The sequence below is a fragment of the Scyliorhinus torazame genome, chromosome 14 (genome assembly GCF_047496885.1).
Source record: "Scyliorhinus torazame isolate Kashiwa2021f chromosome 14, sScyTor2.1, whole genome shotgun sequence".
NCBI classification, from domain to species: Eukaryota; Metazoa; Chordata; class Chondrichthyes; order Carcharhiniformes; family Scyliorhinidae; genus Scyliorhinus; species Scyliorhinus torazame.
The window spans coordinates 165,035,355-165,060,747 of NC_092720.1; the positions used below are offsets into that span (position 1 = coordinate 165,035,355).

A 25,393-nucleotide genomic window follows, 5' to 3' on the forward strand; every position below is an offset into this window, starting at 1 on the left:
TCCTGAGGGTGGCTTTCAATGTCCTATTCATTCGTTCTACAATACCATTTGACTGTGGGTGGTATGCGATATGGAACTTTTGTGTAATTCCAAAAATCGTGAGGACATTTTTCATTACACATCCGGTGAAATGGAAGCCTTGATCAGACTCCATGTTGCGTGGGAGGCCCCATCTTGGAAAGATGTGGTGTGTTAATATTCTAGCCATCGCCTTGGCCGTATTAGTTCTTGACGGAAATGCTTCCACCCATTTTGTGAAGGTGTCTATGACCACCAACGCGTACTTGTAACCATTTCTGCACGGGGATAGGGGTCCTATATAATCTATCTGGAGATTTGTCCAGGGTCCATTAACGGGGCGGGTATGGCTAAGTTAAGCCTTTTTCGCATATCTGTCCAGATTGTTCTGTGCACAGATTAAACAATTCTCTATGTAGTGTGTGACATCGGTTTTTAAATCAGGCCACCAGCAAAGCGGTCTGAGGTGGGCTAGGGTGGGTTCAATTCCTTGGTGTCCCTGATTGTTATGGAACTGACAAATGATCTGGTTCCTGTCCTGGCTGGGAACTATATAAATGCCATCCTTTAACATCACACCATTGTGTGTGGTGATTGCATTTCTAAGCTTGTCGTACGGGGCTGGGAAGGTTCCCTTTAAAACTTCCCTGAGTTTCTCGTCCTCTTTCTGGGCCTTCGCTAAATCCTGAATGTTGGTCTGTGAGACCTGAACTGTGTGTACTGGGGTGCTTGCGCGGGGGGGGGGGGGGGGTTCCAAAAATAACCATGCCTGTAGCCTGCCTTCAGGGGAAGAAGAACGGTGATGACTGCAAACCTTTATTATGCCGTATTTCCTATTCTTTGCTGTCTCTAAGATATGGCGGAGTAATGGGGCTGAGGGTAGGGATTTACCATCTGCAGAAATAAATCCTCGTTTCCCAGAGTGGTCGGAACTCTGTCAAACTACTGCAGACATACAAGCTGTCTGAGTAGATGTCTGCTGGGGTCGGGAACGAGTCTGGGTGGTCTACAATATATGCAATCGCTGCCAGCTCTGCTGCCTGCGAGCCTAAGTGTCCTGGCAAGTTCAAGGAAATTTCATCTAGGGCGCGTCCCTGCGCGTCCTCTACATATATACCGCAACCGGTAATTCTCTTTCCGTTTAACACTGTGGATGAGCCATCCACATAAATCCTGAGGGGTGCACCCGTGTCTGTGGGCTGGGGTCTCTAGGGTGTACTACCTGTTTTCCTGGTGGGTGTTTTGGGAATAAATGGGCCTATGTTGTGTTTTGTGGTGATGATCTCACATTCGTGAGGGGTGCCTGTATACTGCAGATTATCGGCAAGGAATGCGTGGGTTTTGGCTCTCTTTACCGTGATGTCCCCTCCCTGCAAAAGAAGGGTCCAACGGGCTGCACGGATTTGGCTGACTGTGCCATCTTTAAGTCGGCCGTCTAACAATAGCTGTGTCGGTGTGTGTTCTGTGAGGATGGTAATGTAGGCAAAGTATGGTACTGCCCAAAAAACTGCGAGCAGGTGCCTTTCTCAGGCAGAAAATCCTTGCTCTACGGGGTCTAACACGCCTGAGGCGTATGCTACGGGGCATACGCCTCACGTGGCGTTCCTGGAGGAGCACAGCCGAAAGGGTTCGGTCGGTGCTTGCTACCTCTATAGCGTACGGGAAATGTGTATCTGGGACCTGTAGTGCGGGGGCTGTGCTGAGTGCTCTTTTTAAAGCGTCCACGGCACCTGTATGCTGTGGAAGCCATTCCCAAGGTGCCTGCTTCTTAAGAAGTTCGGAAAGGGGTGCTGCTTTAGTGGCGAAACCATCAATATGGTTTCGGCAGTAACCAACTAGTCCTAAAAATGACCGGAGGGCTGAGACATTGTGGAGAAGGGGTAATTTGACGATCGAGTCAATTCTCTTGTGCTCGATCTCGCGTTTACCATGAGTGATCAACTGGGCGGCATGGACTGGTTGGGCCGAAGGGCCTGTTTCCATGCTGTAAACTTCTATGATTCTATGATCACTGTTCCCAAGTAAATCACTTTTCTTTCAGAATCTGGGCCTTCTTGAGGTTGACTTTACAGCTATTTCTTTTAGAAGTGCTAAGAGTTTGGCGAGAAGCAAAACGTGCTCTCCCTTTGTGTCTGACTGTAGTAACAAGTCGTCTACATACTGGACCAGACAATCGGGGCGGGAAAATTTTGCTAATCCATTTGCCAGCTGTCGGTGGAAAATGGAGGGGGAGTTGTGGAAGCCTTGTGGAAGGCACGTCCACATGTATTGTTGCCCTTGGAATGTAAAAGCGAATTTGTACTGGCACGCTTAAGCCAATGGAATGGACCAGAAGCCATTACTAATGTCCAAAACCGAAAAACATTTTGACTGGAGTCCCTGTTTGAGCATGGTCTCGGGACTCGTGGTTACAGTGGGGGCTGCTGCTGGGGTTACTTTGTTCAGTACAGGGCAGCACGGTAGCATTGTGGATAGCACAATTGCTTCACAGCTCCAGGGTCCCAGGTTCGATTCCGGCTTGGGTCACTGTCTGTGCGTAGTCTGCATATCCTCCCCGTGTGTGCGTGGGTTTCCTCCGGGTGCTCTGGTTTCCTCCCACAGTCCAAAGATGTGCAGGTTAGGTGGATTGGCCATGATAAATTGCCCTTAGTGTCCAAAATTGCCCTTAGTGTTGGGTGGGGTTATTGGGTTATGGGGATAGGGTGGAGGTGGGGACCTTGGGTAGGGTGCTCTTTCCAAGAGGCGGTGCAGACTCGATGGGCCGAATGGCCTCCTTCTGCACTGTAAATTCTATGATAATCTATGAGTTCCCGGTAATCAATGGTCAGTCGCCATGACGGGCCAAATCGGTGCGTTGTTTGTGGAGGCTACTGGTCTGAGTACACCTTGATCCAACAAACTCTCTATTACTTGGGAGATTTCTCCCTCTGCTTCCTGGGGAAATCCGTACTGCTTCTGGGGTTTAGGGTCAGGACCTGTAAAGTTCACAAAGCCAGTCAAACTGCCACAGTCGTGCTTGTGCTGTGCAAATGCTGCTTTGTGTTCCTGCAGGACTGCCCTAACCTGTTTGTCTGCACTAATGGCTCGAGGGTCGAACCAGAAGTCTCCTACTGAGCTAATCCTATTTATGTATTCTCCTACTGTGAGCGTGGCGGGGGCTCGTACTGCCTTTGCCATTTTCCATACTCACTTGTTCACTGGGTCGAAAGAAAGTTATGGGAGCTCATGAAATCAATCCCAAGGATATGTTCTGCTGTCTGGGGCAGATCAACTAAAACTACGGGGTGCTTGGTTGCGATGTTCCCTATCTGTATTGCTATAGGTGCTGTGATGTGCCCCTGTTGTAAATGGCCTGTAAAACCGCTTATGTAATGGTGTCTGTTGTGGGCCACGTGTCTCGCTGGAACATCGTGGAGGAATTGAGTGTGGTGCGGGACCCTCCTGTGTCCCAAAGGAATTCAACGGGTTGTCCCCGAACTTTGCCTGCTACTACTGGTCTACCGGACTTGTCCCAAAGGGTGTCGCAGACCCAAGTTGGGGAGCCCGAACATGTCAGTCGGTGCCGTTCATGTCTGTACTCTCTGAACGAGCGCTAACGCTATAGATCGGCTTTGCCCTATTCTTGTTTAGGGTGCCTGTCTGTTGGTTTCTCTGCTGCTTTTGGGGCGCGTTGCACTCTCGAGCAAAGTGTCCTAGCGGTCCACAATTATAACATTCCTGAGCTTTGGGCTGGGGTTGGCTGTTCCTGCCCTCATTTACCCATGCGGGGTTCTGGTGTGCCATAACTGGGTTCATTTCTACCTGCTCTTCATCGGGTGTTATAAATGCAGTTTTACTTTGGACTAATTGCTCCCAAGCGTGGGCCAATCTCTTCAAAACCCATTTTCCATTGTGGGCCTCATCTGAGGAGTCATAAGTTGCGCAAGCTTTTCATCCTGCTTCTGTGGCGTGGGAGACTAGAATTCGGGTCCATTTGGCCATATTATCTGGAGACAAATGGGCGCAGGCTAACTCTCCAAAAACTGCGGTAAAGTGAATCCACAAACATCCAGCAAACGCTGTGGGGTGCTCTGTTTTTTGCCTACACTTATTTAGGCCTTCTACAGGGTCTCCTCTGTTACAAGCCGATCGCATCAAGGATCGCTGTGTGCATCTCTTGGCGTGTGCATCCTCCTACATTCTGTGGGTCGGGAAGGGCTGCTACGACTGAAGGGTCAAGGCTTAAAACTGTGAGCTTCACTTGCTCCTTTTCATCCAGGCCGTAGGTGGTTGCCTGTTGTTTGACTTTTGCGAAAAATTGGTGGGGGTCTGAAGTGGGAAGGAACGGTGTAACTCTTCCACACGCGTCCCGTAATTGGGTCACGGTTAACGGGGTTGTGTAAAGGAAGTCTGCTTCTCTTTCTCCTGCGGCGTGTGGTCACAGGATTCATGGGGGTGTGTTCTGCCTGTTCGGTTGGGGGTTTTCTGGTTTTTTTCCTGCGTACATGTCCCATGTACGTATCTATGCGCAGTCTCGTTCAATTCCTGCCAATAGGGACCGTTTTCTTGATCTAATTGGGGTCCGAATGTACTCTGAAGTCCAGTTTGCACGGACAGCAGAGATTGCAATTCTGCAATTTGCTTCCGGTACTTTGCGTGGTCTACTGAGCTCTGCCTTTGTTCCGTTGTGGAAGTATGGAGTGCTCGTAGGGCTGCTTTTCAATCATTGTACTGCTTCTGCAATTTCTCAACTTGCTGTTCTGTTTCTTGTCTTGCCAAGACCGCACGTTGCGTGTCCTGGTAGGCCTTATCGTATTGTGTCTGAAAGCTGTTCAAATGCGCGAGACAAGACTGATGTGCACTCTTGGCATCATCCACCTCTCTGTCCCTTGCTGCTAACTGCTCTTTCAGATCTCAATTCTCTTTCTCTACCTCACTCACGTCTACCTCACTGGTTCTGTCTCTCTACTCTATCTCTCTATGGAGCGTCCTAACGACCTCCTCTGTGCCTCGCAATTGTGCCAAACAGGACACGATTGCCATCGGCTTGCAAGCTTTTCTTAAGTTCTTCTTGTGGATCTCTGACAGGTTCTCCCACCAAGTATGTCCTATACTCCCGGGTCATGTTTCCTCATTATCACAGAATTCACTCCAAAGGGGCCATCCTTTCCCTTTGAGATATTTCCTGATCTCTCCTTCCCAAACGGGACACTGTCCTACTCTACTGGTCGCTGCGACCTCAAATTCCTGGTAGTTCATAAGGCGTTCATTTGCCTTCATTGTCATTCTCTCTACTAGGATCTCTAACGAATTTGGAACAGGGGGGTGATAAAGCGGTGATGTAAATAAGGGTACGGCTTACGCTAATTTTCGGCCTACAAAACACCCGACAGTTTTTCGCAACAAAATCTCCCAGGTTTACCTTATATCCCTGTTAGTACGTATGCATTAACACACTTCCGAATCTCAGAGGCTTGATCAGTACTGTTTTGACGCTTGTGGTTTTTCTTTCTGTTCCCAATTAGATTCTCAATTCAAATTTTGGGTTCTCTCGGAGTGGTTAGGCCACTTCTAAATCGAGTCCCGTCAGATGTCGCCAGTAAATGTTGCTAACTTTTGGTTGGCTCTTAATTTGGCTCTATTTAATCACGTTTGCTCAAGAGTCGGCAGGTATCTTTCGACACCGCCACAAGGCTCAGAACCGAATACTGATCAATGACTCGATACACCAGTTAGTAAGTTCAAAAGCAAAGCTCATTTATTTAGACACAGTCAAATCTATTCATGCATAAACTCTACAAACTAAACTACCACTATTACTAAGGCCTATACTTAGCTTCGGGTGCCCACTCAGTCAGAGGAACAATGGCCGTTGCTCGGTTCTGTGGCTGCAGGGCTGAGCTGTTTACAGGGTAGCAATGAGGGGCGTCTATCTCGTAGCGTGCGTTGACTTGGAACTTACTTGGTCTGCTGTAGCTGCTAGGCTGGTCTGTTGCTAACTTTCGGTTGGTTCAATTGGCTCTGTTTTATAACCTTTGCTCTAGAGTCGCCAGGTATCTTTATGATACCGCCATGAGGTTCAAGTTCAAGTAATGATCAATAACACACCAATTAGTAAGATTCAAATCAAAGCACATTTATTATACACAGTAAATCACTACTCATGCATAAACTATACTTTCTAAGCTATTTCTATCACTAACAGGCTAATACTTAGCTTCGGACTGGCCCACCAGGTCAGGGGAACAAGTGGCCTTTCATTCAGGTCCTGAGTCTGCGGGATTCAAAAGCTGGTATGGACTGGTGGCTAGGAGTGCCTATCTCATAGCGAGCGTTGACTTGAGACTTACTTGCTTGGAGGCCGCTGGACAGTTCACTCTCAGGGGTTGCTTCGCGTTGCTGAGTGACCCTGTCAAGAAGGACGATTTGAACTTGGGGGCTTTACTTTATAGTCCCCAGGGGCTTCCCGCCCTTCGGGGAGGACCCTGTACCTGGTTTCGAGTGATTGGATTTTGTTCCAATCATTAGGTTCGATTTCTGCAATGCTGGAGCGGTTCCCTGATCGTTGGGCGGTCTTTAAGTGTCCGCTAACCTCTTTTGTGTTGGCTCCTGCTGGCGCCGAGGAGTCTGGCTTGGCTTTGTTTACCTTAAAATGTTTCGATTGTTCCCGGGGATCGCTCGTTAATATGTAGATGGCTGCTACATTACTATGCAGATGGCTGCTGGTATCGATGCTGTCTGGGTTTCTGCAGAGTCTAATACACAGTAAACTTGCACCTGCTAGTTTTTGCCTGTGTCGGCTGAATTTCCCTTCAGCGTTTGCTGTTCTCCATTTTAAGTCGGGAAGTGGCCAACTCAGGTGGCTACACGTCTCTCTCTTCGCTGAGAACCAAAGCCAAAGGAGAAAGATTCTCCCTTGGGTGATACCTCTTGTACTGCAAAGGGCTTCGCGCTCTTTTGGGCGGGCCTTGAACTTGGCCTCAACTAATTGGGTCTTTCCCAATTATCGGTATCAATTTTCCTCCAATAGAGGGGTGGTTCCCTGATCGCTGGGCGTGTCCTGGTGACTGTCAGTCTGCTTTGTCTTAGCTTCTTCTGGCGCCGGGGAGTCTGTCCTAACATTGTGTATCTAAATGTTTCCCCTTTTGTCCCCGGAGATGGTTCATTAGTATGTAAATTGTTTGGTAGTTTCTGTCCTGTCTGAGCGTTTAAGGTTCTAATCAACAGACAGAGCTTGCACCTGCTTGTTTCTTAGCATTGTCCAATTTTCCCTGCAGTATTTGCAAGTGTCAATTTTGTAATCGAGACGTGGCCATCCCAGATGGCTACAACCTAGCCTACAAAACCTATTTCTACTGCTTCGCAAACAGCTATTTACCTTTGTTCCAGTTTTGTATCGTGCATTTTGCAAACTGAATTGTATCTTGAATTCGACTCAATCATCTGTATTTGCATTGGACAAACAACTTTTAAATTCTGTATTCGTATAAAATTTGATTTGATCAATAGACTTTGAACCTGACATAAATAAGGATATTCTTGACTTCACTCAAAAAGTTCTGTATGATTAATGTATAGTGCGGTGACACATAGATATATTAAAACACAGATCCATCAATTGGCGTAGTCAGCAACGGTAGAGGCGGCACATAGATATATTAACAGATCCATCAATTGGCGTAGTCGGCAAACGGTAGAGGGGAGAATTCACGTAGTCTGACAAACGGAGGAAAAACGGAGCGACCCGAAGGCAGACTGTGCCGGAGAGGTCCCCAGAAAATCACAGACCGAAGGCCGGGTACGAGGTGTCGATTCGTAAGCCAAGTGGCCAGACAACAGATTCACAGACCGGACGATCAGAAGACTTCGCTCTGCATGTCCACTGAGGGAAGACAACAACTTTGCCTCATTTCAAGCCGCTACGGCTCGCAAAACTTTCCTACTGACAAAAGAACCTTAGAAGAAAAGGCTGAGATATTGGGGTTGCAAGTACTTTAGTCAGTTATTTATCAGAACTGTTAAAGGGGCGACAGTACATAGTCCAAGTTGTACGGAACAATTATGGGGACCGAAGGTCTTACAAAAGCCCATTGCTTCCAAGGGTGTAGCGGAGCTTCCCACAACAGTAAAGGGAGGCCGGACCCCATCAGATATGTTTAGTGAAGATATATTCAATGATATCAAAGCTACTATCTATCAGCATTATGATTTGTTCGCAGCAAATAAGGAGATTGAACTGAAATACAACATTATTAATGGCCAATGGTCCTTTGAAGATATTCGGAAAGTTTGGGGTAAATCTACTCGTATGAAAAATAAGGAGAGTATTAGATGTCCCTTGTGGTCATGCAACAGCTCCGTGAGCAACGGAAAACGATCCTTCAAACTGACCACGATAACGCTCTTAAGTCTGCCAAAGATCAACTCCACATGGTCTCTGCGCTATTGCACGATTCCAATGCTAAATTCGAGAGACTCGATCAAGCTAAAACCTATTTACTTTGTCAGAATAGTGAGCTCCGTAAACATATTAGTGAGCTTCAACAGCAGAACACCGAGTTTCAGAATGCCATTAGCGGTATTCAAAATACAAATACAGATCCATCACAAACACATCCAAGACTACACATCCCACACTGATGCTGCCAGTTTGAAAACCTCCGAGAATGAAGAATGCTATTCCCACACGCGAAATCTCTGTCAAACGTTTACCAACGATGGAGTCGTTTTTTTAGAGATGTAATATTGGGGGTTGGATGTTTGTTGGCTCTGGCCAGATTTGTCTTTCTTAGGTTCTTTACACCCAGTTCTTTTGAAAATTCGTACGTGAGAAGTTATGGGAAGGTCTGAGGCATTTCAAAAATGTCAAAAACCGGAAAAAAGAACCCAGGAAGAAAGAGAGTGTGTGAAAGTCAGATGTGGCAAGGAGTTCAGAGGGAGAAAAGATGGTGGGACAGAGCTTGTTGGGTGGGGCCACGGCCATCACGGTGGACAAAATACCTGAACTGATGTCATTTTGAGCGACAGCGGACAAAATGTTCTCACTTCAGGAATGGGTGGGTGAGACCCTTGCCCCGATGAGTGAGGAGTTGGTGAAGATTTTGACGGCTGGGCGGGAGCAAGAAGAGAATTTTTTTTTTTTTTTTTTAAAGAGTTCCCAATTAATATTTTTCCAATTAAGGGGCAATTTAGCATGGCCAATCCACCTATCCTGTAGATCTTTGGGTTGTGGGGTGAAATCCACACAGACACGGGGAGAACGTGCAAACTCCACACGGACAGTGACCCAGGGCCGGGATTCGAACCTGGGTCCTCAGCGCCATAGGCAGCAATGCTATCCACTGTGCCATCGTGCTGCCCTAAGAAGAGAAAATTAATGGGACGGAGGAGGCATTGTCGCGGCACAGCGACCAGTTCACCTCGATGGGGAGGAGTTGCAGAAGGTGGCAGTGATCAACAGAAGACTGAGAGCCAAAGTAGAGGATCTAGAGAACAGGTCACAAAGGCAGAATTTGAGGATCGTGGGTATGTCTGAGGCAGTGGAGGGCCGGATGCCGAGAGAATACTTCACCAAGTTGCTGCCAATGTTGATGGGGTGGCGATACTGGTGGGTAAATGGGTGAGGTTTGTAGCCATCTGGGATGGCCACGTCCCGATTACAAAATGGATACTTGCAAAGAATGCAGGGAAAATTGGACAATACTAAGAAACGAGCAGGTGCAAGCTCTGTCTGTTGATTAGAACCTTATGCTCTCAGACAGGACAGAAACTGCCAAGCAATCTACATACTAATGAGCCATCTCCGGGGACAAAAGGGAAACATTACAATCACAATGTTAAGGCAGACACCCCGGCGCCAGAAGAGACTAAAACAAAGCAGACCAACGCCTTTGCACTATGTTTATATTTGTATGTACCCGGTTTCTTCTGTTGTTACGAAATAACAAATACCTCAATAAAATGTTTTATATTAAAAAAAAGGGGGTGAAGTTTGGTATGCTGTACCCAGCACATTTGTGGGTTACTTAGGAGGGCCAGGAACTTTATTTCCAAACACCAGATGAGACAATGAACTTTGTCAAGGACAGGGGACTGGCAGATGATGGATGTTTTCCCATTTAGCTGTTAGCTCATCTATCTGGGTTTCCTCCCACTCCATCAGCTTTGTAGATATCCAAAACCTTCCCCTTCCCCATCCCCGTTCTAGAAACTACCCTGTCCTGTATCCCATGTGGCAGGAGTGGAAAGGTCGACACCTGCCTTCGCACAGAATCCCTTATCTATCAAAACCCAATTCCTTCCCGGCAATTCAAACTTCTCCAAACAGGGAAAGCTCCAATCAATAAATAGATCTCCCATCCTCTCAATCCCTGTTCTCTGCCATCTCCGAAACCTCCCTGGAACAAACCGGTGATTATCACTAATTGGAGCCCACACTAATGCTCCCTCCCACTCTCATATGCTTCCTCCACTGCCCCCTGACTCTCACGGTTGCCACTATCACTGGCTTGTGGAATACCAGGCCGGAGAGAACGGCAGAGGAGCTGTTACCAATGCCCCCAAACTTGTGTCCTTACATGATGCAGCCTCTACTCGCTCCCGCTCCCACACTGATTCCCCTACCTGATCGTGGCTATATTTGCCAGCCAGTAGTTACTAAAGTTAGGCAGTGCCAGCCCACCTATCCCTCGACTCTGCTCCAGCAGCACTTTCTTTACTCGCAGGGTTTTACCCGCCCACACAAAACCAGAGATCACCCTATTCACCAGTTTAAAAAAGGACTTTGGTATAAAAATAGGGATGCACTGGAAAACAAACAAACATCTCAGGAGGACCATCATTTTCAAGGTCTGTACCCTCCCCGCCAGTGACAGTGGGAGCATGTCCCACCTCCGGAAGTCCTCCATCATTTGTTCAACTAGCTGGGTCAAATTTAAGTTATGTAGCGGCTCCGATCCCCGTGCCACCTGAATTCCCAAATAGCGGAAACTCCCTCCCACCACTCTGAACAGCAGCTGCCTCAATCTCCTATCCTGTCTCCTCGTCTGGATCGCAAACACCTCACTTTTACCCATATTTAATTTGTACCCTGAAAACCGGCCAAATTCCCCCAAGATCCGCATAATCTCTCCCACACTCCCCTAACGGGTCGGAAATATATAGCACACTCCCCTAACGGGAGTTCCCGGGGATTGCTCATTAGTATGTAGATAGCTGCTACATTATTATGCTGATGGTCGCTGGTATCGATGCTGTCTGGGCTTTGCAGAGTTAAATACACAGCAAACCTGCACCTGCTGGTTTCTGTCTGTGTTGGCTGAATTTCCCTTCAGCCTTTGCCGTTCGCCATTTTAAACCGGGAGTTGGCCAATTTAGGTGGCTACAATGCGATCGGCTTTAACAGAGGAGACCCTGTAGAAGGCCTAAATAAGTGTAGGCAAAAGAAGACAGAGCACCCCACAGCGTTTGCTGGACGTTTGTGGATTCACTTCACCGCAGTCTTTGGAGAGTTAGCCCGTGCCCATTTGTCCCCAGATAATATGGCCAAATGGACCCGAATTCTAGTCTCCCACGCCACAGAAGCAGGATGAAAAGCTTGCGCAAATTATGACCCCTCAGATGAGGCCCACAATGAAAAATGGGTTTTGAAGAGATTGTCCCGCGCTTGGGACCCCGCATGGGTAAATGAGGGCAGGAACAGCCCACCCCAGCCTAAAACTCAGGAATGTCACAACTGTGGACAATTAGGACACTTTGCACGAGAGTGCAACGTGCCCCAGAAGCAGCAGGGAAACCAACAGGCAGGCACCCTGAACAGGAATAGGGTAAAGCTGATCCATAGTGTTAGCGCCCGCTCAGAGAATGCAGACATGAACGGCACTGACTTACGGTGTTCTGGCTCCCCAACTTGGGTCTGCGACACCCTTTGAGACAAGTCCGGTAGACCGGTAGTAGCAGGCAAAGTCCGGGGACAACCCGTAGAATTTCTTTGGGACACAGGAGGGTCCCGTACCACACTCAATTTCTCCACGATGTTTCAGCGAAACACGTGGCCCACAACAGACACCATCACACTCAGCGGTTTTACAGGCCATTTATAACAGGGACACATCACAGCCCCTGTAGCAATACAAATAGGGAACATCACGATTAAGCACCCCGTAGTTTTAGTTGATCTGCCCCAGACAGCAGAACATATCCTTGGGATCGATTTCATGAGCTCCCATAACCTTTCTTTCGACCCAGTTAACAAGTGTGTTTGGAAAATGGCAAAGGCAGCACGAGCCCCCGCCATGCTCATAGTAGGAGAGTACGTAAACAGGATTAGCTCAGGAGAAGACTTCTGGTTCGACCCTCGAGCCATTACTGCAGCCAAACAGGTTAGGGCAGTCCTGCAGGAACACAAAGCAGCATTTGCACAGCACAAGCACAACTGCGGCAATTCGGCTAGCTTTGTGAACATTACAGGTCCTGACCCTAAACCCCAGAAGCAGTACGGATTTCCCCAGGAAGCAGAGGGAGAAATCTCCCAAGTAATAGAGAGTTTGTTGGATCAAGGTGTACTCAGACCAGTAGCCTCCACAAATAATGCACAGATTTGGCCCGTCAGAAAACCGGATGAATCATGGCGACTGACCATTGATTACCAGGAATTGAACAGCAGCAGCCCCCACTGTAGCCACGAGTCCCGAGACCATGCTCAAACAGACACTCCACTCAAATTTTTTTTAGGTTTTGGACATTAGTAATGGCTTTTGGTCCAGTCCATTGGCTAAAGCGTGCCAGTACAAATTTGCCTTTACATTCCAAGGGCAACAGTACACGTGGACGTGCCTTCCACAAGGCTTCCACAACTCCCCCTCCATTTTCCACCGATAGGTGGCAAATGGTTTAGCAAAATTTTCCCGCCCCGATTGTCTGGTCCAGTATGTCGACGACTTGTTACTACAGACAGACAAAAAGGGAGAGCACATTTCACTTCTCGCGGAACTCCTAGCACTCCTAAAAGAAATTGGTTGTAAAGTCAACCCCAAGAAGGCCCAGATTTTGAAAGAAAAAGTGATTTACTTAGGTACAGTGATCACTCATGGTAAACGCGAGATCGAGCACAAGAGAATTGACTCCATCATCAAATTGCCCCTTCCCCACAATGTTTCAGCCCTCCGGTCATTTTTAGGACTGGTTGGCTACTGCCGAAACCATATTGATGGTTTCGCCACTAAAGCAGCGCCCCTTTCCGAACTTCTCAAGAAGCAGGCACCTTGGGAATGGCTTCCACAGCATACAGATGCCGTGGACGCTTTAAAAAGAGCACTCAGCACAGCCCCCGCACTACAGGTCCCAGATCCACTTTCCCCATACGCAATCGAAGTTGCGAGCACCGACCGAACCCTCTCAGCTGTGCTCCTCCCGGAATGCCATGACCAATTACGCGCCGTAGCAAACGTCTCACGCGTGTTAGACCCCGTGGAGCAAGGATTTTCTGCCTGTGAAAGGCACCTGCTCGCAGTTTTTTGGGCAGTACAATACTTTGCCTACATTACAGGACTCAACCCCATCACCATCCTCACAGAGCACACCCCAACACAGCTATTGTTAGACGGCCGACTTAAGGATGGCACAGTCAGCCAAATCCACGCAGCCCGTTGGACCCTTCTTTTGCAGGGACGGGACATCACGGTAAAGAGAACCAAAACCCACACATTCCTTGCCTATAATTTGCAGTATGCAGGCACCTCTCATGAATGTGAGATCATCACCACTAAACACAACACTGGCCCATTTATTCCCCAAACCCCCCCCCCCCCCAGGAAAACAGGTAGTCCACCCCAGAGACCCCAGCCCACAGACATGTGCACACCCCTGAGCATTTATGTGGCTGGCTCATCCACAGTGTTACATGGAAAGAGAATTACCGGTTGCGGTATATATGTCGAGGACGTGCAGGGACGCGCCCTGGATGAAATTTCATTAACATTTCCAGGACACTTAGGCTCGCAGGCAGCAGAGCTGGCAGCGATTACATATATTGTATACCACCCAGACTCGTTCCCGACCCCAGCAGACATCTACTCAGACAGCTTGTATGTCTGCAATAGTTTGATAGAGTTCCTTCCACTCTGGGAAACAAGAGGATTTGTTTCCGCGGACGGTAAACCCCTACCCTCAGCCCCATTACTCCGCCATATCCCCCCCCACCCCTACCCCCCGAGAGCACCCCAGTACACGCAGTTCAGGTCTCACAGACCAATATTCAGGATTTAGCGAGGGTCCAGAAAGAGGACAAGAAACTAAGGGAAGTTTTAAAGGGAACCTTCCCAGCCCCGTACGACAACTTTAAAAACTCAATAACCACACATGGCGGTGTGATTTTAAAGAATGGCATTTATATAATTCCCAGCCAGGACAGGAACCAGATCATTTGTCAGTTCCATGACAATCATGGACACCAAGGAATTGAACCCACGCTAGCCCACCTCAGACCGCTTTGTTGGTGCCCTGATTTTAAAACTGATATAACGCACTACATTGAGAATTGCTTAATCTGTGCCCAGAACAATCCGAACAGATATGCGAAAAAGGCTCAACTTAGTCATACCCGCCCCGTTAATGGACCCGGGACAAATCTCCAGAGAGATTATATAGGACCCCTACCCCCGTGCAGAAATGGTTACAAGTATGTGTTGGTGGTCATAGACACCTTCACAAAATGGGTGGAAGCATTTCCATCACGAACTAATACGGCTAAGACAACAGGTAAAATATTAACACACCACATCTTTACAAGATGGGGCCTCCCCCGCAATATAGAATCCGATCAAGGCTCCCATTTCACCTGACGTGTAATGAAAAACTTCCTCACGATTTTCGGCATTAGACAAAAGTTCCATATCGCATACCACCCCCAGTCAAGTGGTATTGTAGAATGAATAGGACATTGAAAGCCACCCTCAGGAAAATGGTACAGCAGAATAATAGCACCTGGGATTCAGTTATCCCATTTGCTTTCATGTTTTTAAGAAACACGGTATCCACGTCCACAGGATACACCCCCCACACCCTCATGACCGGACGGCCCATGAAAGGCACTGAGTATTTATTAGGACTGGATTTGGCCAGCCCCGCAGTTACAGCCCTCACGCATGAAAATACGGTTAAACAAGTGATACAGAACATAAAGGCAGCCCAACTCGCAGCAGCAGTGAGACTTGGAACCAGGAAGAAACAGAGCAAGGCTTGTTTCGACAAAACAGTACACGCCACTGAGTTTACAGTAGGGCAACAAGTTATGCTTTCCCTTTACAACCCCAATTCATTCCTTTCCCCCAAATTTTCCGGACCGTACTCCATTTCGGACAAAGTCAGCCCCCTCAATATACAAAATAACCTATCCCAATGGTAAGTCTGCGTGGTTTCATATAAACCAGCTCAAGGCTTACGGCTCACAGAATAACCACACACATCCTGCTCGCAGCAGCAGACGAGCATGCCCGGCCCACAGATGACGTATCCCTCCCCTCCCCCAACCACTCCAGCCCGCCCTCAGACACGACTTCAACTCCGCCCCCAGAGGCACAACTCCGCCTCTCCCTTCCCTCAACCAGCAGCGACAGTGATAGTGGTCATGTTGACGATACCCACAGCACACCACGTTACGACTATACCCCTGCACCAGGCCCCACTCCCAGCGAATCCGAGCATGATTCTACTGACTCATTTGAGATCACTAATATCAAAGCCCCTGACACAGACCCACCGCCCGACAATTACAGATTGAAGCATAGTAGCTCCAACCTCGACACACGATTCTGGAACCGAGACAATTTCTTTCAGGCTCATCCGGAATGATGAGATGGACCCCAATTCGCCCCAAGTAGCTTTAGCACGGTTACTACAGTCAAGCGTTTGGCAGCCGGGAGAAGGTGATGACTTAAAAGTCTGACTCCCACCAAACAAATCCCTTTGCGACTCTGTTCGCTATTGAGCAGTGAGGTGTCCAGGTGATGGAAAAGAAAGGAACCGATGGAGAGATACGGTGTCCTTTCTGATGGAAACTGCACCATGTTTGTTGAATGTTTGTTCGTTAGTGTTAACGTTAAGTGTTGTTCGTAAACTCGAAAGTTTTCACGGTCCCATGTCACCACTCCTTTAACGCCCCCCGGCTGTTAATGGAACAAGTTTGTCCCCAGACAATAGTTCAGAGGAACTAGTTTGTCAACAGAAACCAGTTTAAAGGTACAAGTTTGTCACGAGACAACCGTTCAGAGGAACTAGTTTGTCGACAGAACACGACTCATAGCTACTCTCCTGATTCGAGAGGCAGCCCCCCACGATGACCACATTCTTACCCGTTCTTGCCGGTTGCTCAGGCACTGGAGAAACAGCATTGGTCCCCGCTCTGCCTGAGGACCCCCCCTCTGGTCAGCTACACTCGGGTAGAGCACATACGGCATTGATCACCGTCCTACCCGGGGATTCCACCCATTTCTTACCCGCCGCGGCCCATACGCACCCCATTTTGGCTCATTACGTTCGAAATTCTTTTGTTTGGTTTTGGCAACCCTTAGGTTGCTTCCCTATGCTATTTACATCCTCAAACACTGGGATGGTAAATCACACAGGCTGCGAGACGGCTCGCAGTACGGCAGTATTTTCTTAGATGTCTAGTCCAAATATTCGGTAAAAAAAAAATGAGGGAGTCACAGATGGTGACCAATTATAAAGGGAAATTGGCAGTAAAGGACAGACAGACAGACATAGGAGATCTTAAGCAAGATAATAACAGAAATTATGCTTGTGTTCACAGAACTCCGGAACCCCAGAGGAAGACAAAGAAGAAGACCGACAAAGATAAAGACAGCCTTCATGTTCTCATGGATCTTAGCGGGATCCCTTCAATTGCACACGGACGCTACCCCCCTGACCCCTACCACACAAACCATAAATGATTCTCACCCCTGCAATACACGGAACCCCAAGATAACTAGCTCAGCGACAGCTAGCAATACCCCGAGCTGGTGTGATAAGTTTATCACCTGGTACTCACTCTCATATGTAGTCTAAGCACTCTTAGTGCTGGCGATACTTTGCAGTGTCGTGTAAACGTTTAGTTAGGAAATGGCGAAAAAGAGCATATCACTCTCACACCCTGGTATACAGGTTTAGGTCCCCAATTTTCGGATTTCACCAGACCCACGAACCCATTGGGACGGATTAAAGAGCATCCGTTTTTCTTTATGTATTCTGTGGAATAAAGAGATGTGAACCTCTGTGTCTGACTGCCAGGCCAGAGAAATTTGTGTGCTGCTATTTTGTACAGTTTAAGATGCATAGATTATTTTTGGATTGTTTGTATTTTTGGATTGTTTGAATGAGGATAGTTTATTGAGAATAGTTAGAGGTTCCAGTTTTTTATTTTTCTGTAATGCATGTATTAATATCATAGCGGCCCGTAGAGTTTTTATGATACTGAATGTATTTTAAATGGTTTAGGTAAAATTGTGTTGCATAAGATAGGACAGTGTAGATCCTAATTATGGGTGCCCCGTTTGGTCAGAGGATGAAGACGACGTAGTTGTGTGATCCTTTACGCTTCGCGTTGAGGATCACAAGGAGGGAGTGTAGCCATCTGGGATGGCCACGTCCCGATTACAAAATGGACCCTTGCAAAGAATGCAGAGAAAATTGGACAATACTAAGAAACGAGCAGGTGCAAGCTCTGTCTGTTGACTAGAACCTTAAGCTCTCAGACAGGACAGAAACTGCCGAGCAATCTACATACTAATAAGCCATCTCTGGGGACAAAAAGGAAACATTTAGATACACAATGTTAAGGCAGTCACCCCGGTGCCAGAAGAGACTAAAACAAAGCAGACCAACAGTCACCTTGGACACACCCAGCGATCAGGGAACCACCCCTCTATTGGAGGAAGATCGATACGAATGATTGGGGAAAGACCCAATTAGTTGAGGCCAAGTTCAAGGCCCGCCCAAAAGCACGCGAAGCCCTTTTTAGTATAAAAGGTATGCCCCAAGGGAGAATCTTTCTCCTTTGGCTTTGGCTCTCAGCGAAGAGAGAGACCAGCCTAGCAGCTACATCAGACCAAGTAAGTTCCAAGTCAACGCACGCTACGAGATAGACGCTCCTAGTTGCTACCCTGTAAACAGCTCAACCCAGCAGCCTCAGAACCGAGCAACGGCCATTGTTCCTCTGACTGAGTGGGGACCCGAAGCTAAGTATAGGCTTTAGTAATAGTGGTAGTTTAGCTTGTAGAGTTTATGAATGAGTAGATTTGACTGTGTGTAAATAAATGAGCATTGCTTTTGAACTTGCCAACTGGTGTATCGAGTCATTGATCAGTATTTGGTTCTGAACCTTGTGGCGGTGTCGAAAGATACCTGGCGACTCTTGAGCAAACGTAATGAAACAGAGCTAAATTAAGAAACAGCCAAAGTTAGCAACAGGTTCCAATTGGAGAAGGTGGTGGCAGACCGGGATCAGGTACGTGATATTGACAGATGCGTTGGAAGGGAGGCTGATGCTTCTGGTTAGCATGTATGCCCCAAACTGGGATGATGCTGGGTTTGTGAGGAAAATTAGAGCGGCCATAGGGGATTTGGATATTCACCAGTTGATATTGGTGGGGGGGGCGCTGGAATATTGGACCGATGGTGGACAGGTCCCGGCCACGCTTGCTATCCTGTTTGTGTGGGGCGAAGGTGTTGGCTGGGTTCATGAAGGACATCCCCAGAGGGGTGCAACTGGGGAAGTTTTTACATGCGCAGGATAGGAAATATTATTTACTTTCGCCAATGCATAAGGTGTACTCCAGGATCGGCTTTTTTGTGGGAGGGAAGGCGCTGCTAGCTGGGGTAAAGAAGTGAGAGTATTCGGCAATCATATTGTACCATGCTCCGCACTGGGTGGATGTGGTCTTGGATAAGGATCCAGCTCAGAGGCCGGATTGGAGGCTAGATGTGGTTTGATAGCAGACCCAAACCTCTGTCCTAAAATGGGAAGGTGATTGAGGAGTATGTGGGGTTTAACCGGAATGGCGAGGTTTCGCCGTCTGTGGTCTGGGATGCGTTGCAGGCGGTAGTAAGGGGCGAGGTAATGTCATTCAGGATGAAGGTAGATAGGGAGGTGCGGGAGGAATGGCAGCGTCTGATAGAGGAGATTTTGGAGGTAGACTGGAGATATAAGGAGGACCCGGAAACAGGACCTTTGGTGAGGAGGAAGGAGTTGCAGGCGAAGTTTGATCTCCTATCCTCGGGGATGGCAGTCCAGCAGCTCAGGTGAGCGAGAGGGACCTTCTATGAATATGGTGAGAAGGCCAGTCGATTGCTGGCAGGCCAGCTCTGTAGGCAGGCAGCAGTGAAGGAGATTGTGTGGATTAGAGATGGTATGGGTTTGTTGATGGTGGTGCCGGAGCAGGTGAATAAGGTGTTTAAGGACTTTTATAGGGGGGTTGTACAAGTTGGAGCTGCCGGAGATGAAGGAATTTCTGGAGCCACTGGAGTGTCCGGAGGTGGGGGAGGAGGAGAGGGTGAGATTGGAGGAGCCAATGGGGGTGGAAGAAGTGCAGGCGGCAATAGGGGAGATGCAATCAATTAAGGTGCTGGGCTCGGATGGGTTCTTGGTGGAATCTTATTAAAAAATTCAAGGATAGGTTGGCGCTGCTGATGGTAGAAATGTTTGAGGATGCAATGGTTAGGGGAATATTGCCAGAGATGATGGGGCAGGCATCCATCTTATTATTTAAAAAATAAATACATTTAGGTTATCCATTTCTTTTGTTTTCCAATTAAGGGGCAATTCAACGTGGCCAATTCACCTACCCTGCAGATCTTGTTGGGTTGTGGAGGTGGGACCCAAGCAGACATGGGGAGGAGCAAACTAAACACGGACAATGACCTGGGTCCAGGATCGAACCTGGGTCCTCGACACCGTGAGGCAGCACTGCTAACCACTGCGCCACCTTATCCATCTCACTAGTACTTAAAAAGGAGATGGATCCCGTGGAGTGAGGGTCGTACAAGCCAATTTCTCCAGTGAATGTGGCTGCTACGATATTGACAAAGATGTTGGCGGTGAGGTTGGAGAGGATCAGATGGGGTTCGTCAAGGGCCGGCAGCTGTCATTGAATGTGCGACGGCTGCTGAATGTGGTGCTTTCTCCGACAGAAGGGAGCCGGAGGTGGCATTAGATGCGGAGAAGGCATTTGACAGAGTGGAGTGGGGTTATTTGTTTGCGGTACTTTCCACTATTTTGGGGCATGAGGCAGGGGTGCCCCATGTCCCCCCTTCTGTTCGGACTGGCGATTGAGTCCTTGGCCATTGCGATTAGGGGTTCGCACTTCTGTTCCAGTGTCTGCCGGTCTTTTTGCCAAAGTAACTCTTTGGAGGGAGGAGGATGGACAGGCTGATCTCGTTGTTTGAAAAAACAAAATGTGTGGGCAGAGAAGGTGGTCAGGATAAGGAAAGCGGTGCTCCAAAGGGAGCGGCAGTCGGGTGGGGTGGGGGTTGGCCGTTCCAAATTTGTTATGCTATTACTGGGCGGCAAATGCAGAGAAGGTGCGGGACTGGAGTAGAGACAGTGGCTTTGTGGGTGCGGATGGAGGTGGGTTCTTGTAAAGGATGGGTGTTGCGGGTGTTTGCAATGGCACTGCTGCCATTTGCTCAAGGGAGGTACTTGGGTAGTCCTGTGGTGGGAGCCATGCGAAGATTTTGGGGCAATTCCGACAGCACTTTAAGTTGAGGGCGGGCTCGAGGGTGAAGCCGATAAGAGGGAACCATGGATTTGAGCCAGGGAGGATGGATGCGAAGTTTTGGAGATGAGAGAGGGGTGAAAGAGATGAAGGATCTGTTTTTTGGAGGGGCGGTTCACAAGTTTGGAGGAGTTGGGGGTGAGGTTTGGGCTCCAACGTGAGGAGGGCTTCAAATACATGCAGGTGCGAAATGCACGAGAAAGATCTTCCCCATCTTTCCATGGTACCGTCCACCTCGTTGCTGAAGGAGGTGGTTGGGGGCTGGAGAGTGGGTTCATTTTGGCGATTTACGGTAGGATTATGGAGGAGGATAAGGTGTCCTGGAAGGGATTAAGTCCAAGTGGGAAGAGGAGCTGGGGTTGGTACTGGAAGAGGGAGTATGATGCGAGGTGCTGCAGAGGGTTAACGCCTCAACCTTGTGCGTGAGGCTGGGGTTGATCAATTAAAAGTGATGCACAGTGTGCACTTAACGAAGGCAAGGATGAGCCAGTTGTTTGAGGGGGTGGAGGATAGCTGCGAGCGGTGTGGGAGGGTTCCAGCTAATCATGTTCATATGTTCTGGTCCTGCCCAAAGCTGCAGAAATTCTGGGGGTCATTTTTCAGCATGTCTGAGGTTCTACACATGGAATTGGAGCCGGGCTCCTGGAGGCCATATTCGGGGTGTCAGACCTGCCGGAGCTGCAGACGGGTGTGGGGCAGATGTTTTACTCTTCGCTTGTTGATCGCTCGCAGGCAGTTAATGTTGGGGTGGAGGTCAGCTTCTCTCCCCTGTGCCTCGGAGTGACTGGGGGATCTAATGGAGTTCCTGTATTTGGAGAAGGTGAGATTTACTCTTAGAGGGCAGGTGAGGGGTTTCACAAGAGATGGGGTTTGTTTATCTTACAGTCTGGGGATCTGATTGCCGTCAAGGGGCGGGCTTGGGGTTGTGTTTATTTGTTGTAAAAAATGCTAACATGTTTAAAATGTTGAAATTTGAATAAAAATATTTCTCAAACAAAATCAGTTCCATGTGCCTGTTGCAGACTTTATTTTTTAAAACATCCATTCATAAAAAAATTTGCTGGATTTAAATTCTTTGCATTGCATTAACCCGTCACACAACAAACATTTTATTCAATTTATCATTCCCTATAAAAACAAGAATTGAAATTCATCGTCCCATTTAAAGTGTCCATAACCAGTTGGAGCTGTCAATCAAACTGTGAAATGGCAGGTGCCCTGCTGTGACAATGTATGGTTGTGAAATCTGTCATACACTTTTGTCCAGTCATTCCCTGAGATTTATGTCAATAGAGTGGAAGGCAATTGTTTTTAACACGCCACACTTCATTCAAAGAGTGAATGGAAGGAGATTTAATTGAACTTGACAGCTCCTTTTGACAGGTCTGCTTGACATTTTTGGCAATTGTTTATCACAGTTCCATTGGGTTTGTGCACTTTCTCGCACATTCAAACCTACTTTTAGAATATATCAAAGGACTCTCTGTCGTGACAAAAATCCAGACTGAAAAGACAGAAAAATATCCCTCATGATTGAAAAAGGAGGTGGATAATGAGGGAGAGGAGAGTGTGTCTAATTCCTTCTGCGTCTCCCCTGTCCCCGGGACGTGACCTCTCATGTACCAGAGGAATGTCCAGCAGCAGATGTCTCTGCACTGGGCTGCTGCTGGCCAGAAAGTGCGACAGTCTGATACAGAATCTGCCTCATTTCATTCAAAGTTTCATTGCTTCTTTGCAGAAGCTGAAAAAGAACCTCATTCTGTTGTTGAAGAATTGCATTGTTTCTTTGTAGATGATGCTGAAGAATCTCATTCTGCTGTCTCAGAACCTCATTCTGCTGCTGAAGAATCTCACTGTTTCTTTGCAGATTCTGGCTAACCTCCGTCTTAAATTCAGTCAACGTTTGCAGAAGCAATTGAGACGTGGCCTGATAACTCTCTGTACTTTGAACCTGTTCCTCATATAAACGCTCAAGGGGTTTCAGATCATCTTCATTTTCTTCACCAGCACCATGGGCCTGATGTTGTCCGCATGCACGTCGATACGGCGGAACGCCTGTTCTTAAAGTCACAGGTTTCTCACCTCCGGAAGATTCTGAGCGCCCTCCCTCCACCACAGCAGACAGTTCATCACAGGCCTCCTTCTTCACACAAACCACAATATTTAACTTTAACTCATCAACACTACCCTCCAAATCAGACATCTTACCCTCCTGACACTCCTCTCCCTCCTCCACTGCAACTGCCATGCCACATTGCTGTGAGGTATTCACCTCCGTCCCTTCCTCATCAGCCCTTTCAGAAATCTCGAATGCTGCTGCCGACTCTCCTCCATCACCATCTGATGTGTCCATGGACAGCTGTGTATCTGTCAGGAAGAAAATCACAATTATTATCTCGTCACATAAATTAACTCTGCTCCTGATGGTTTAATCACTGAACTACTGACATCACCTTCACTCACCCCCATTTGTGATCCACCATTGGTTATTGTGGGGTTGGAGAGGCCAAACAGCTTCCTCATGAACTCAGAGTCAGATGGTTCTACAGCACAGAGGGTCTTCGGCCCATTGTGTCTGTGCCGGCCATCAAACACCAATCTAGTCAAATCCCACCTTCCAGCACTTGATCTGTATCCTTGTGTGCTATGGCGTTTCAAATGCTCATTTAAATGCTGTTTAAATGCTGTGAGGGTTCCCAACTCTACCACCATTTCAGGCAATGAATTTCAGATTCCCACCACCCTCTTGATGAAAAACATTTCCCCCAAAACCCCTCTAAATCTCCTGCTCCTTACCTTTAATCTATTCCCTCTGGTTATTGGCCCCTCTCCTAAGGGTTTCTTCCTATCTGTCCTATCTATGTCCCTCATAATTTTGTACACCTCAGTGAGGTCCACCCTTAATATTCTCTGGTCTAAGGAAAACAACCTCAGCCTGGTGAGCCTCTCTTCATAGCTGACGCGTTCCAGCCCAGGCAACACCCTGGTGAATCTCCTCCACACCCTCTCTCGTGCAATCACTTCTGTCCGGTAGTGCGGTGACCAGAACTGCGTAAAGTGCAATAGCTGTGGCCTAATGAACATTTTATGCAGCTCCAACATAATCTCCTTATTCTAGGACAGCACGGTGGCTCAGTGGTTAGCATTGCTGCCTCACGGCGCCCAGTTACAAGGTTCGATCCCGGCTCTGGGTCACTGTCCATGTGGAGTTTGCACATTCTCACTGTGTTTGCGTGGGTTTCACCCCCATAACCCAAAGATGTGCAGGGTAAGTGGATTGGCCACGCGAAATTGCCTCTTTATTGGAAAAAATGAATTAGGTACTCTAAATTTATAAAAAAATAATCTCTCTACTCTTTTATTCTATACCTCGGCTAATAAAATATAAGTACCCCATATGCCTTCTTAACCTTTTCTACCTGTCTCGCCCTTCAGGGATCTTTGGACATGCACACCAATATTGCTTTGGTCCTCTATATTTTCTAATATCCTACCGTTCATCGTGTTGATGTACGGAACCCACCCTCCAGTCAATAAGAAATCCTGGGTGTTATGTACCAGCTTTACCTAAAGGAAGAAAATAAAAGAGAAATCATGGTCCAGACTTTGCTGTGCTGTCTTGAGACACATTTTACGAGTGGTGGAGATTTTTTCAGCCTACACCCAGAGGAATGTCTAATTGGAAATACCACTTATGACAAAGTTAGAGCCATCTCCAAGGTAAATCCATTTCACAAAACCTCATCAAATTAATTTAATACATCGTGATCTTTCTGTATTTTCAACTCAAAAAGTAGGACTAAAGATTCAGAAATTAACATATATAGATTTAATATTCAGGACTTCCAGTTGTGGCATGTAGGTGGAGGTCGCATGTTTGGTGGCTTCTGTCGGGGCAGTCTTTTTTTGGCCCTTTAAGCCCGGTTTTAAGTCCGGAAGATCTGTCCGAAAAGTTGCGGGGCGATTTGGGGCATTTTTAGAATGTCAAAAACATGAACGAAGAATCCAGTGAAGAAGACAGTGAGTGAAAGTCCGCTGTCAAGTTTGGTGAGGAGGCAGGAGGAGGAAAAACGGCAGGAAAGAGCACATCTCGTGGGGCCGCACCCATCATGGTGGAGAAGATGACGGAGATGATGGCTGGAAAGTTCAAATGGTTGGTTTCGAAGCATTTCAAAAAGCATCAGATGGCGATGATGGCTTCGCTTAAGGCATGGGTGGGTGAGACCCTTGCCCCAGTGAGAGAGGAGTTCGTGAGAACGTCAACGGCGGTGCAGGAGCATGGGGAGAAAATGAAAGGGATGGAGGAGGCCTTGACATGGCACAGTGACCAGTTCACCTCGATACATGAGGAGCTGCGGAGGGTGGCAGAAATTAACAGAGGGTTGAGAGCCAAGTTAGAATCCCTGGAGAACAGGTCGCGAAGATGTAACCTGAGAATCATGGCTGTGCCTGAAGGAGTGGGGGCCTACAGAATACTTTGCTGATATGCTAGCGATGTTCATAGAAAAATGTTGATGGGGGAGGACCATTCCCAGTACAAATTGGTCAGGGCCCACTGTTCGCAAGGCCAAAACTTAAGGACGAACGAACCACCGAGGGCAGTGATCATCTGTTTCCATAATTTCCAG

The 25,393-nt window shown here is 47.8% G+C and overlaps 1 protein-coding gene across 1 annotated transcript in view; it reads right to left on the minus strand.

Annotated features, from left to right (window-relative positions):
- Positions 1-25,393, minus strand: part of LOC140389072 (uncharacterized) — an 85,762-nt gene that overhangs the window by 53,508 nt on the left and 6,861 nt on the right. The window contains exons 2-3 of the mRNA XM_072473233.1: positions 24,260-24,332; positions 22,384-23,132 (exon numbers count right to left, since the gene is read on the minus strand). Of these exons, the coding sequence (XP_072329334.1) occupies positions 22,384-23,132; positions 24,260-24,332 (822 nt within the window). The remainder of the gene's footprint in view (positions 1-22,383; positions 23,133-24,259; positions 24,333-25,393) is intronic.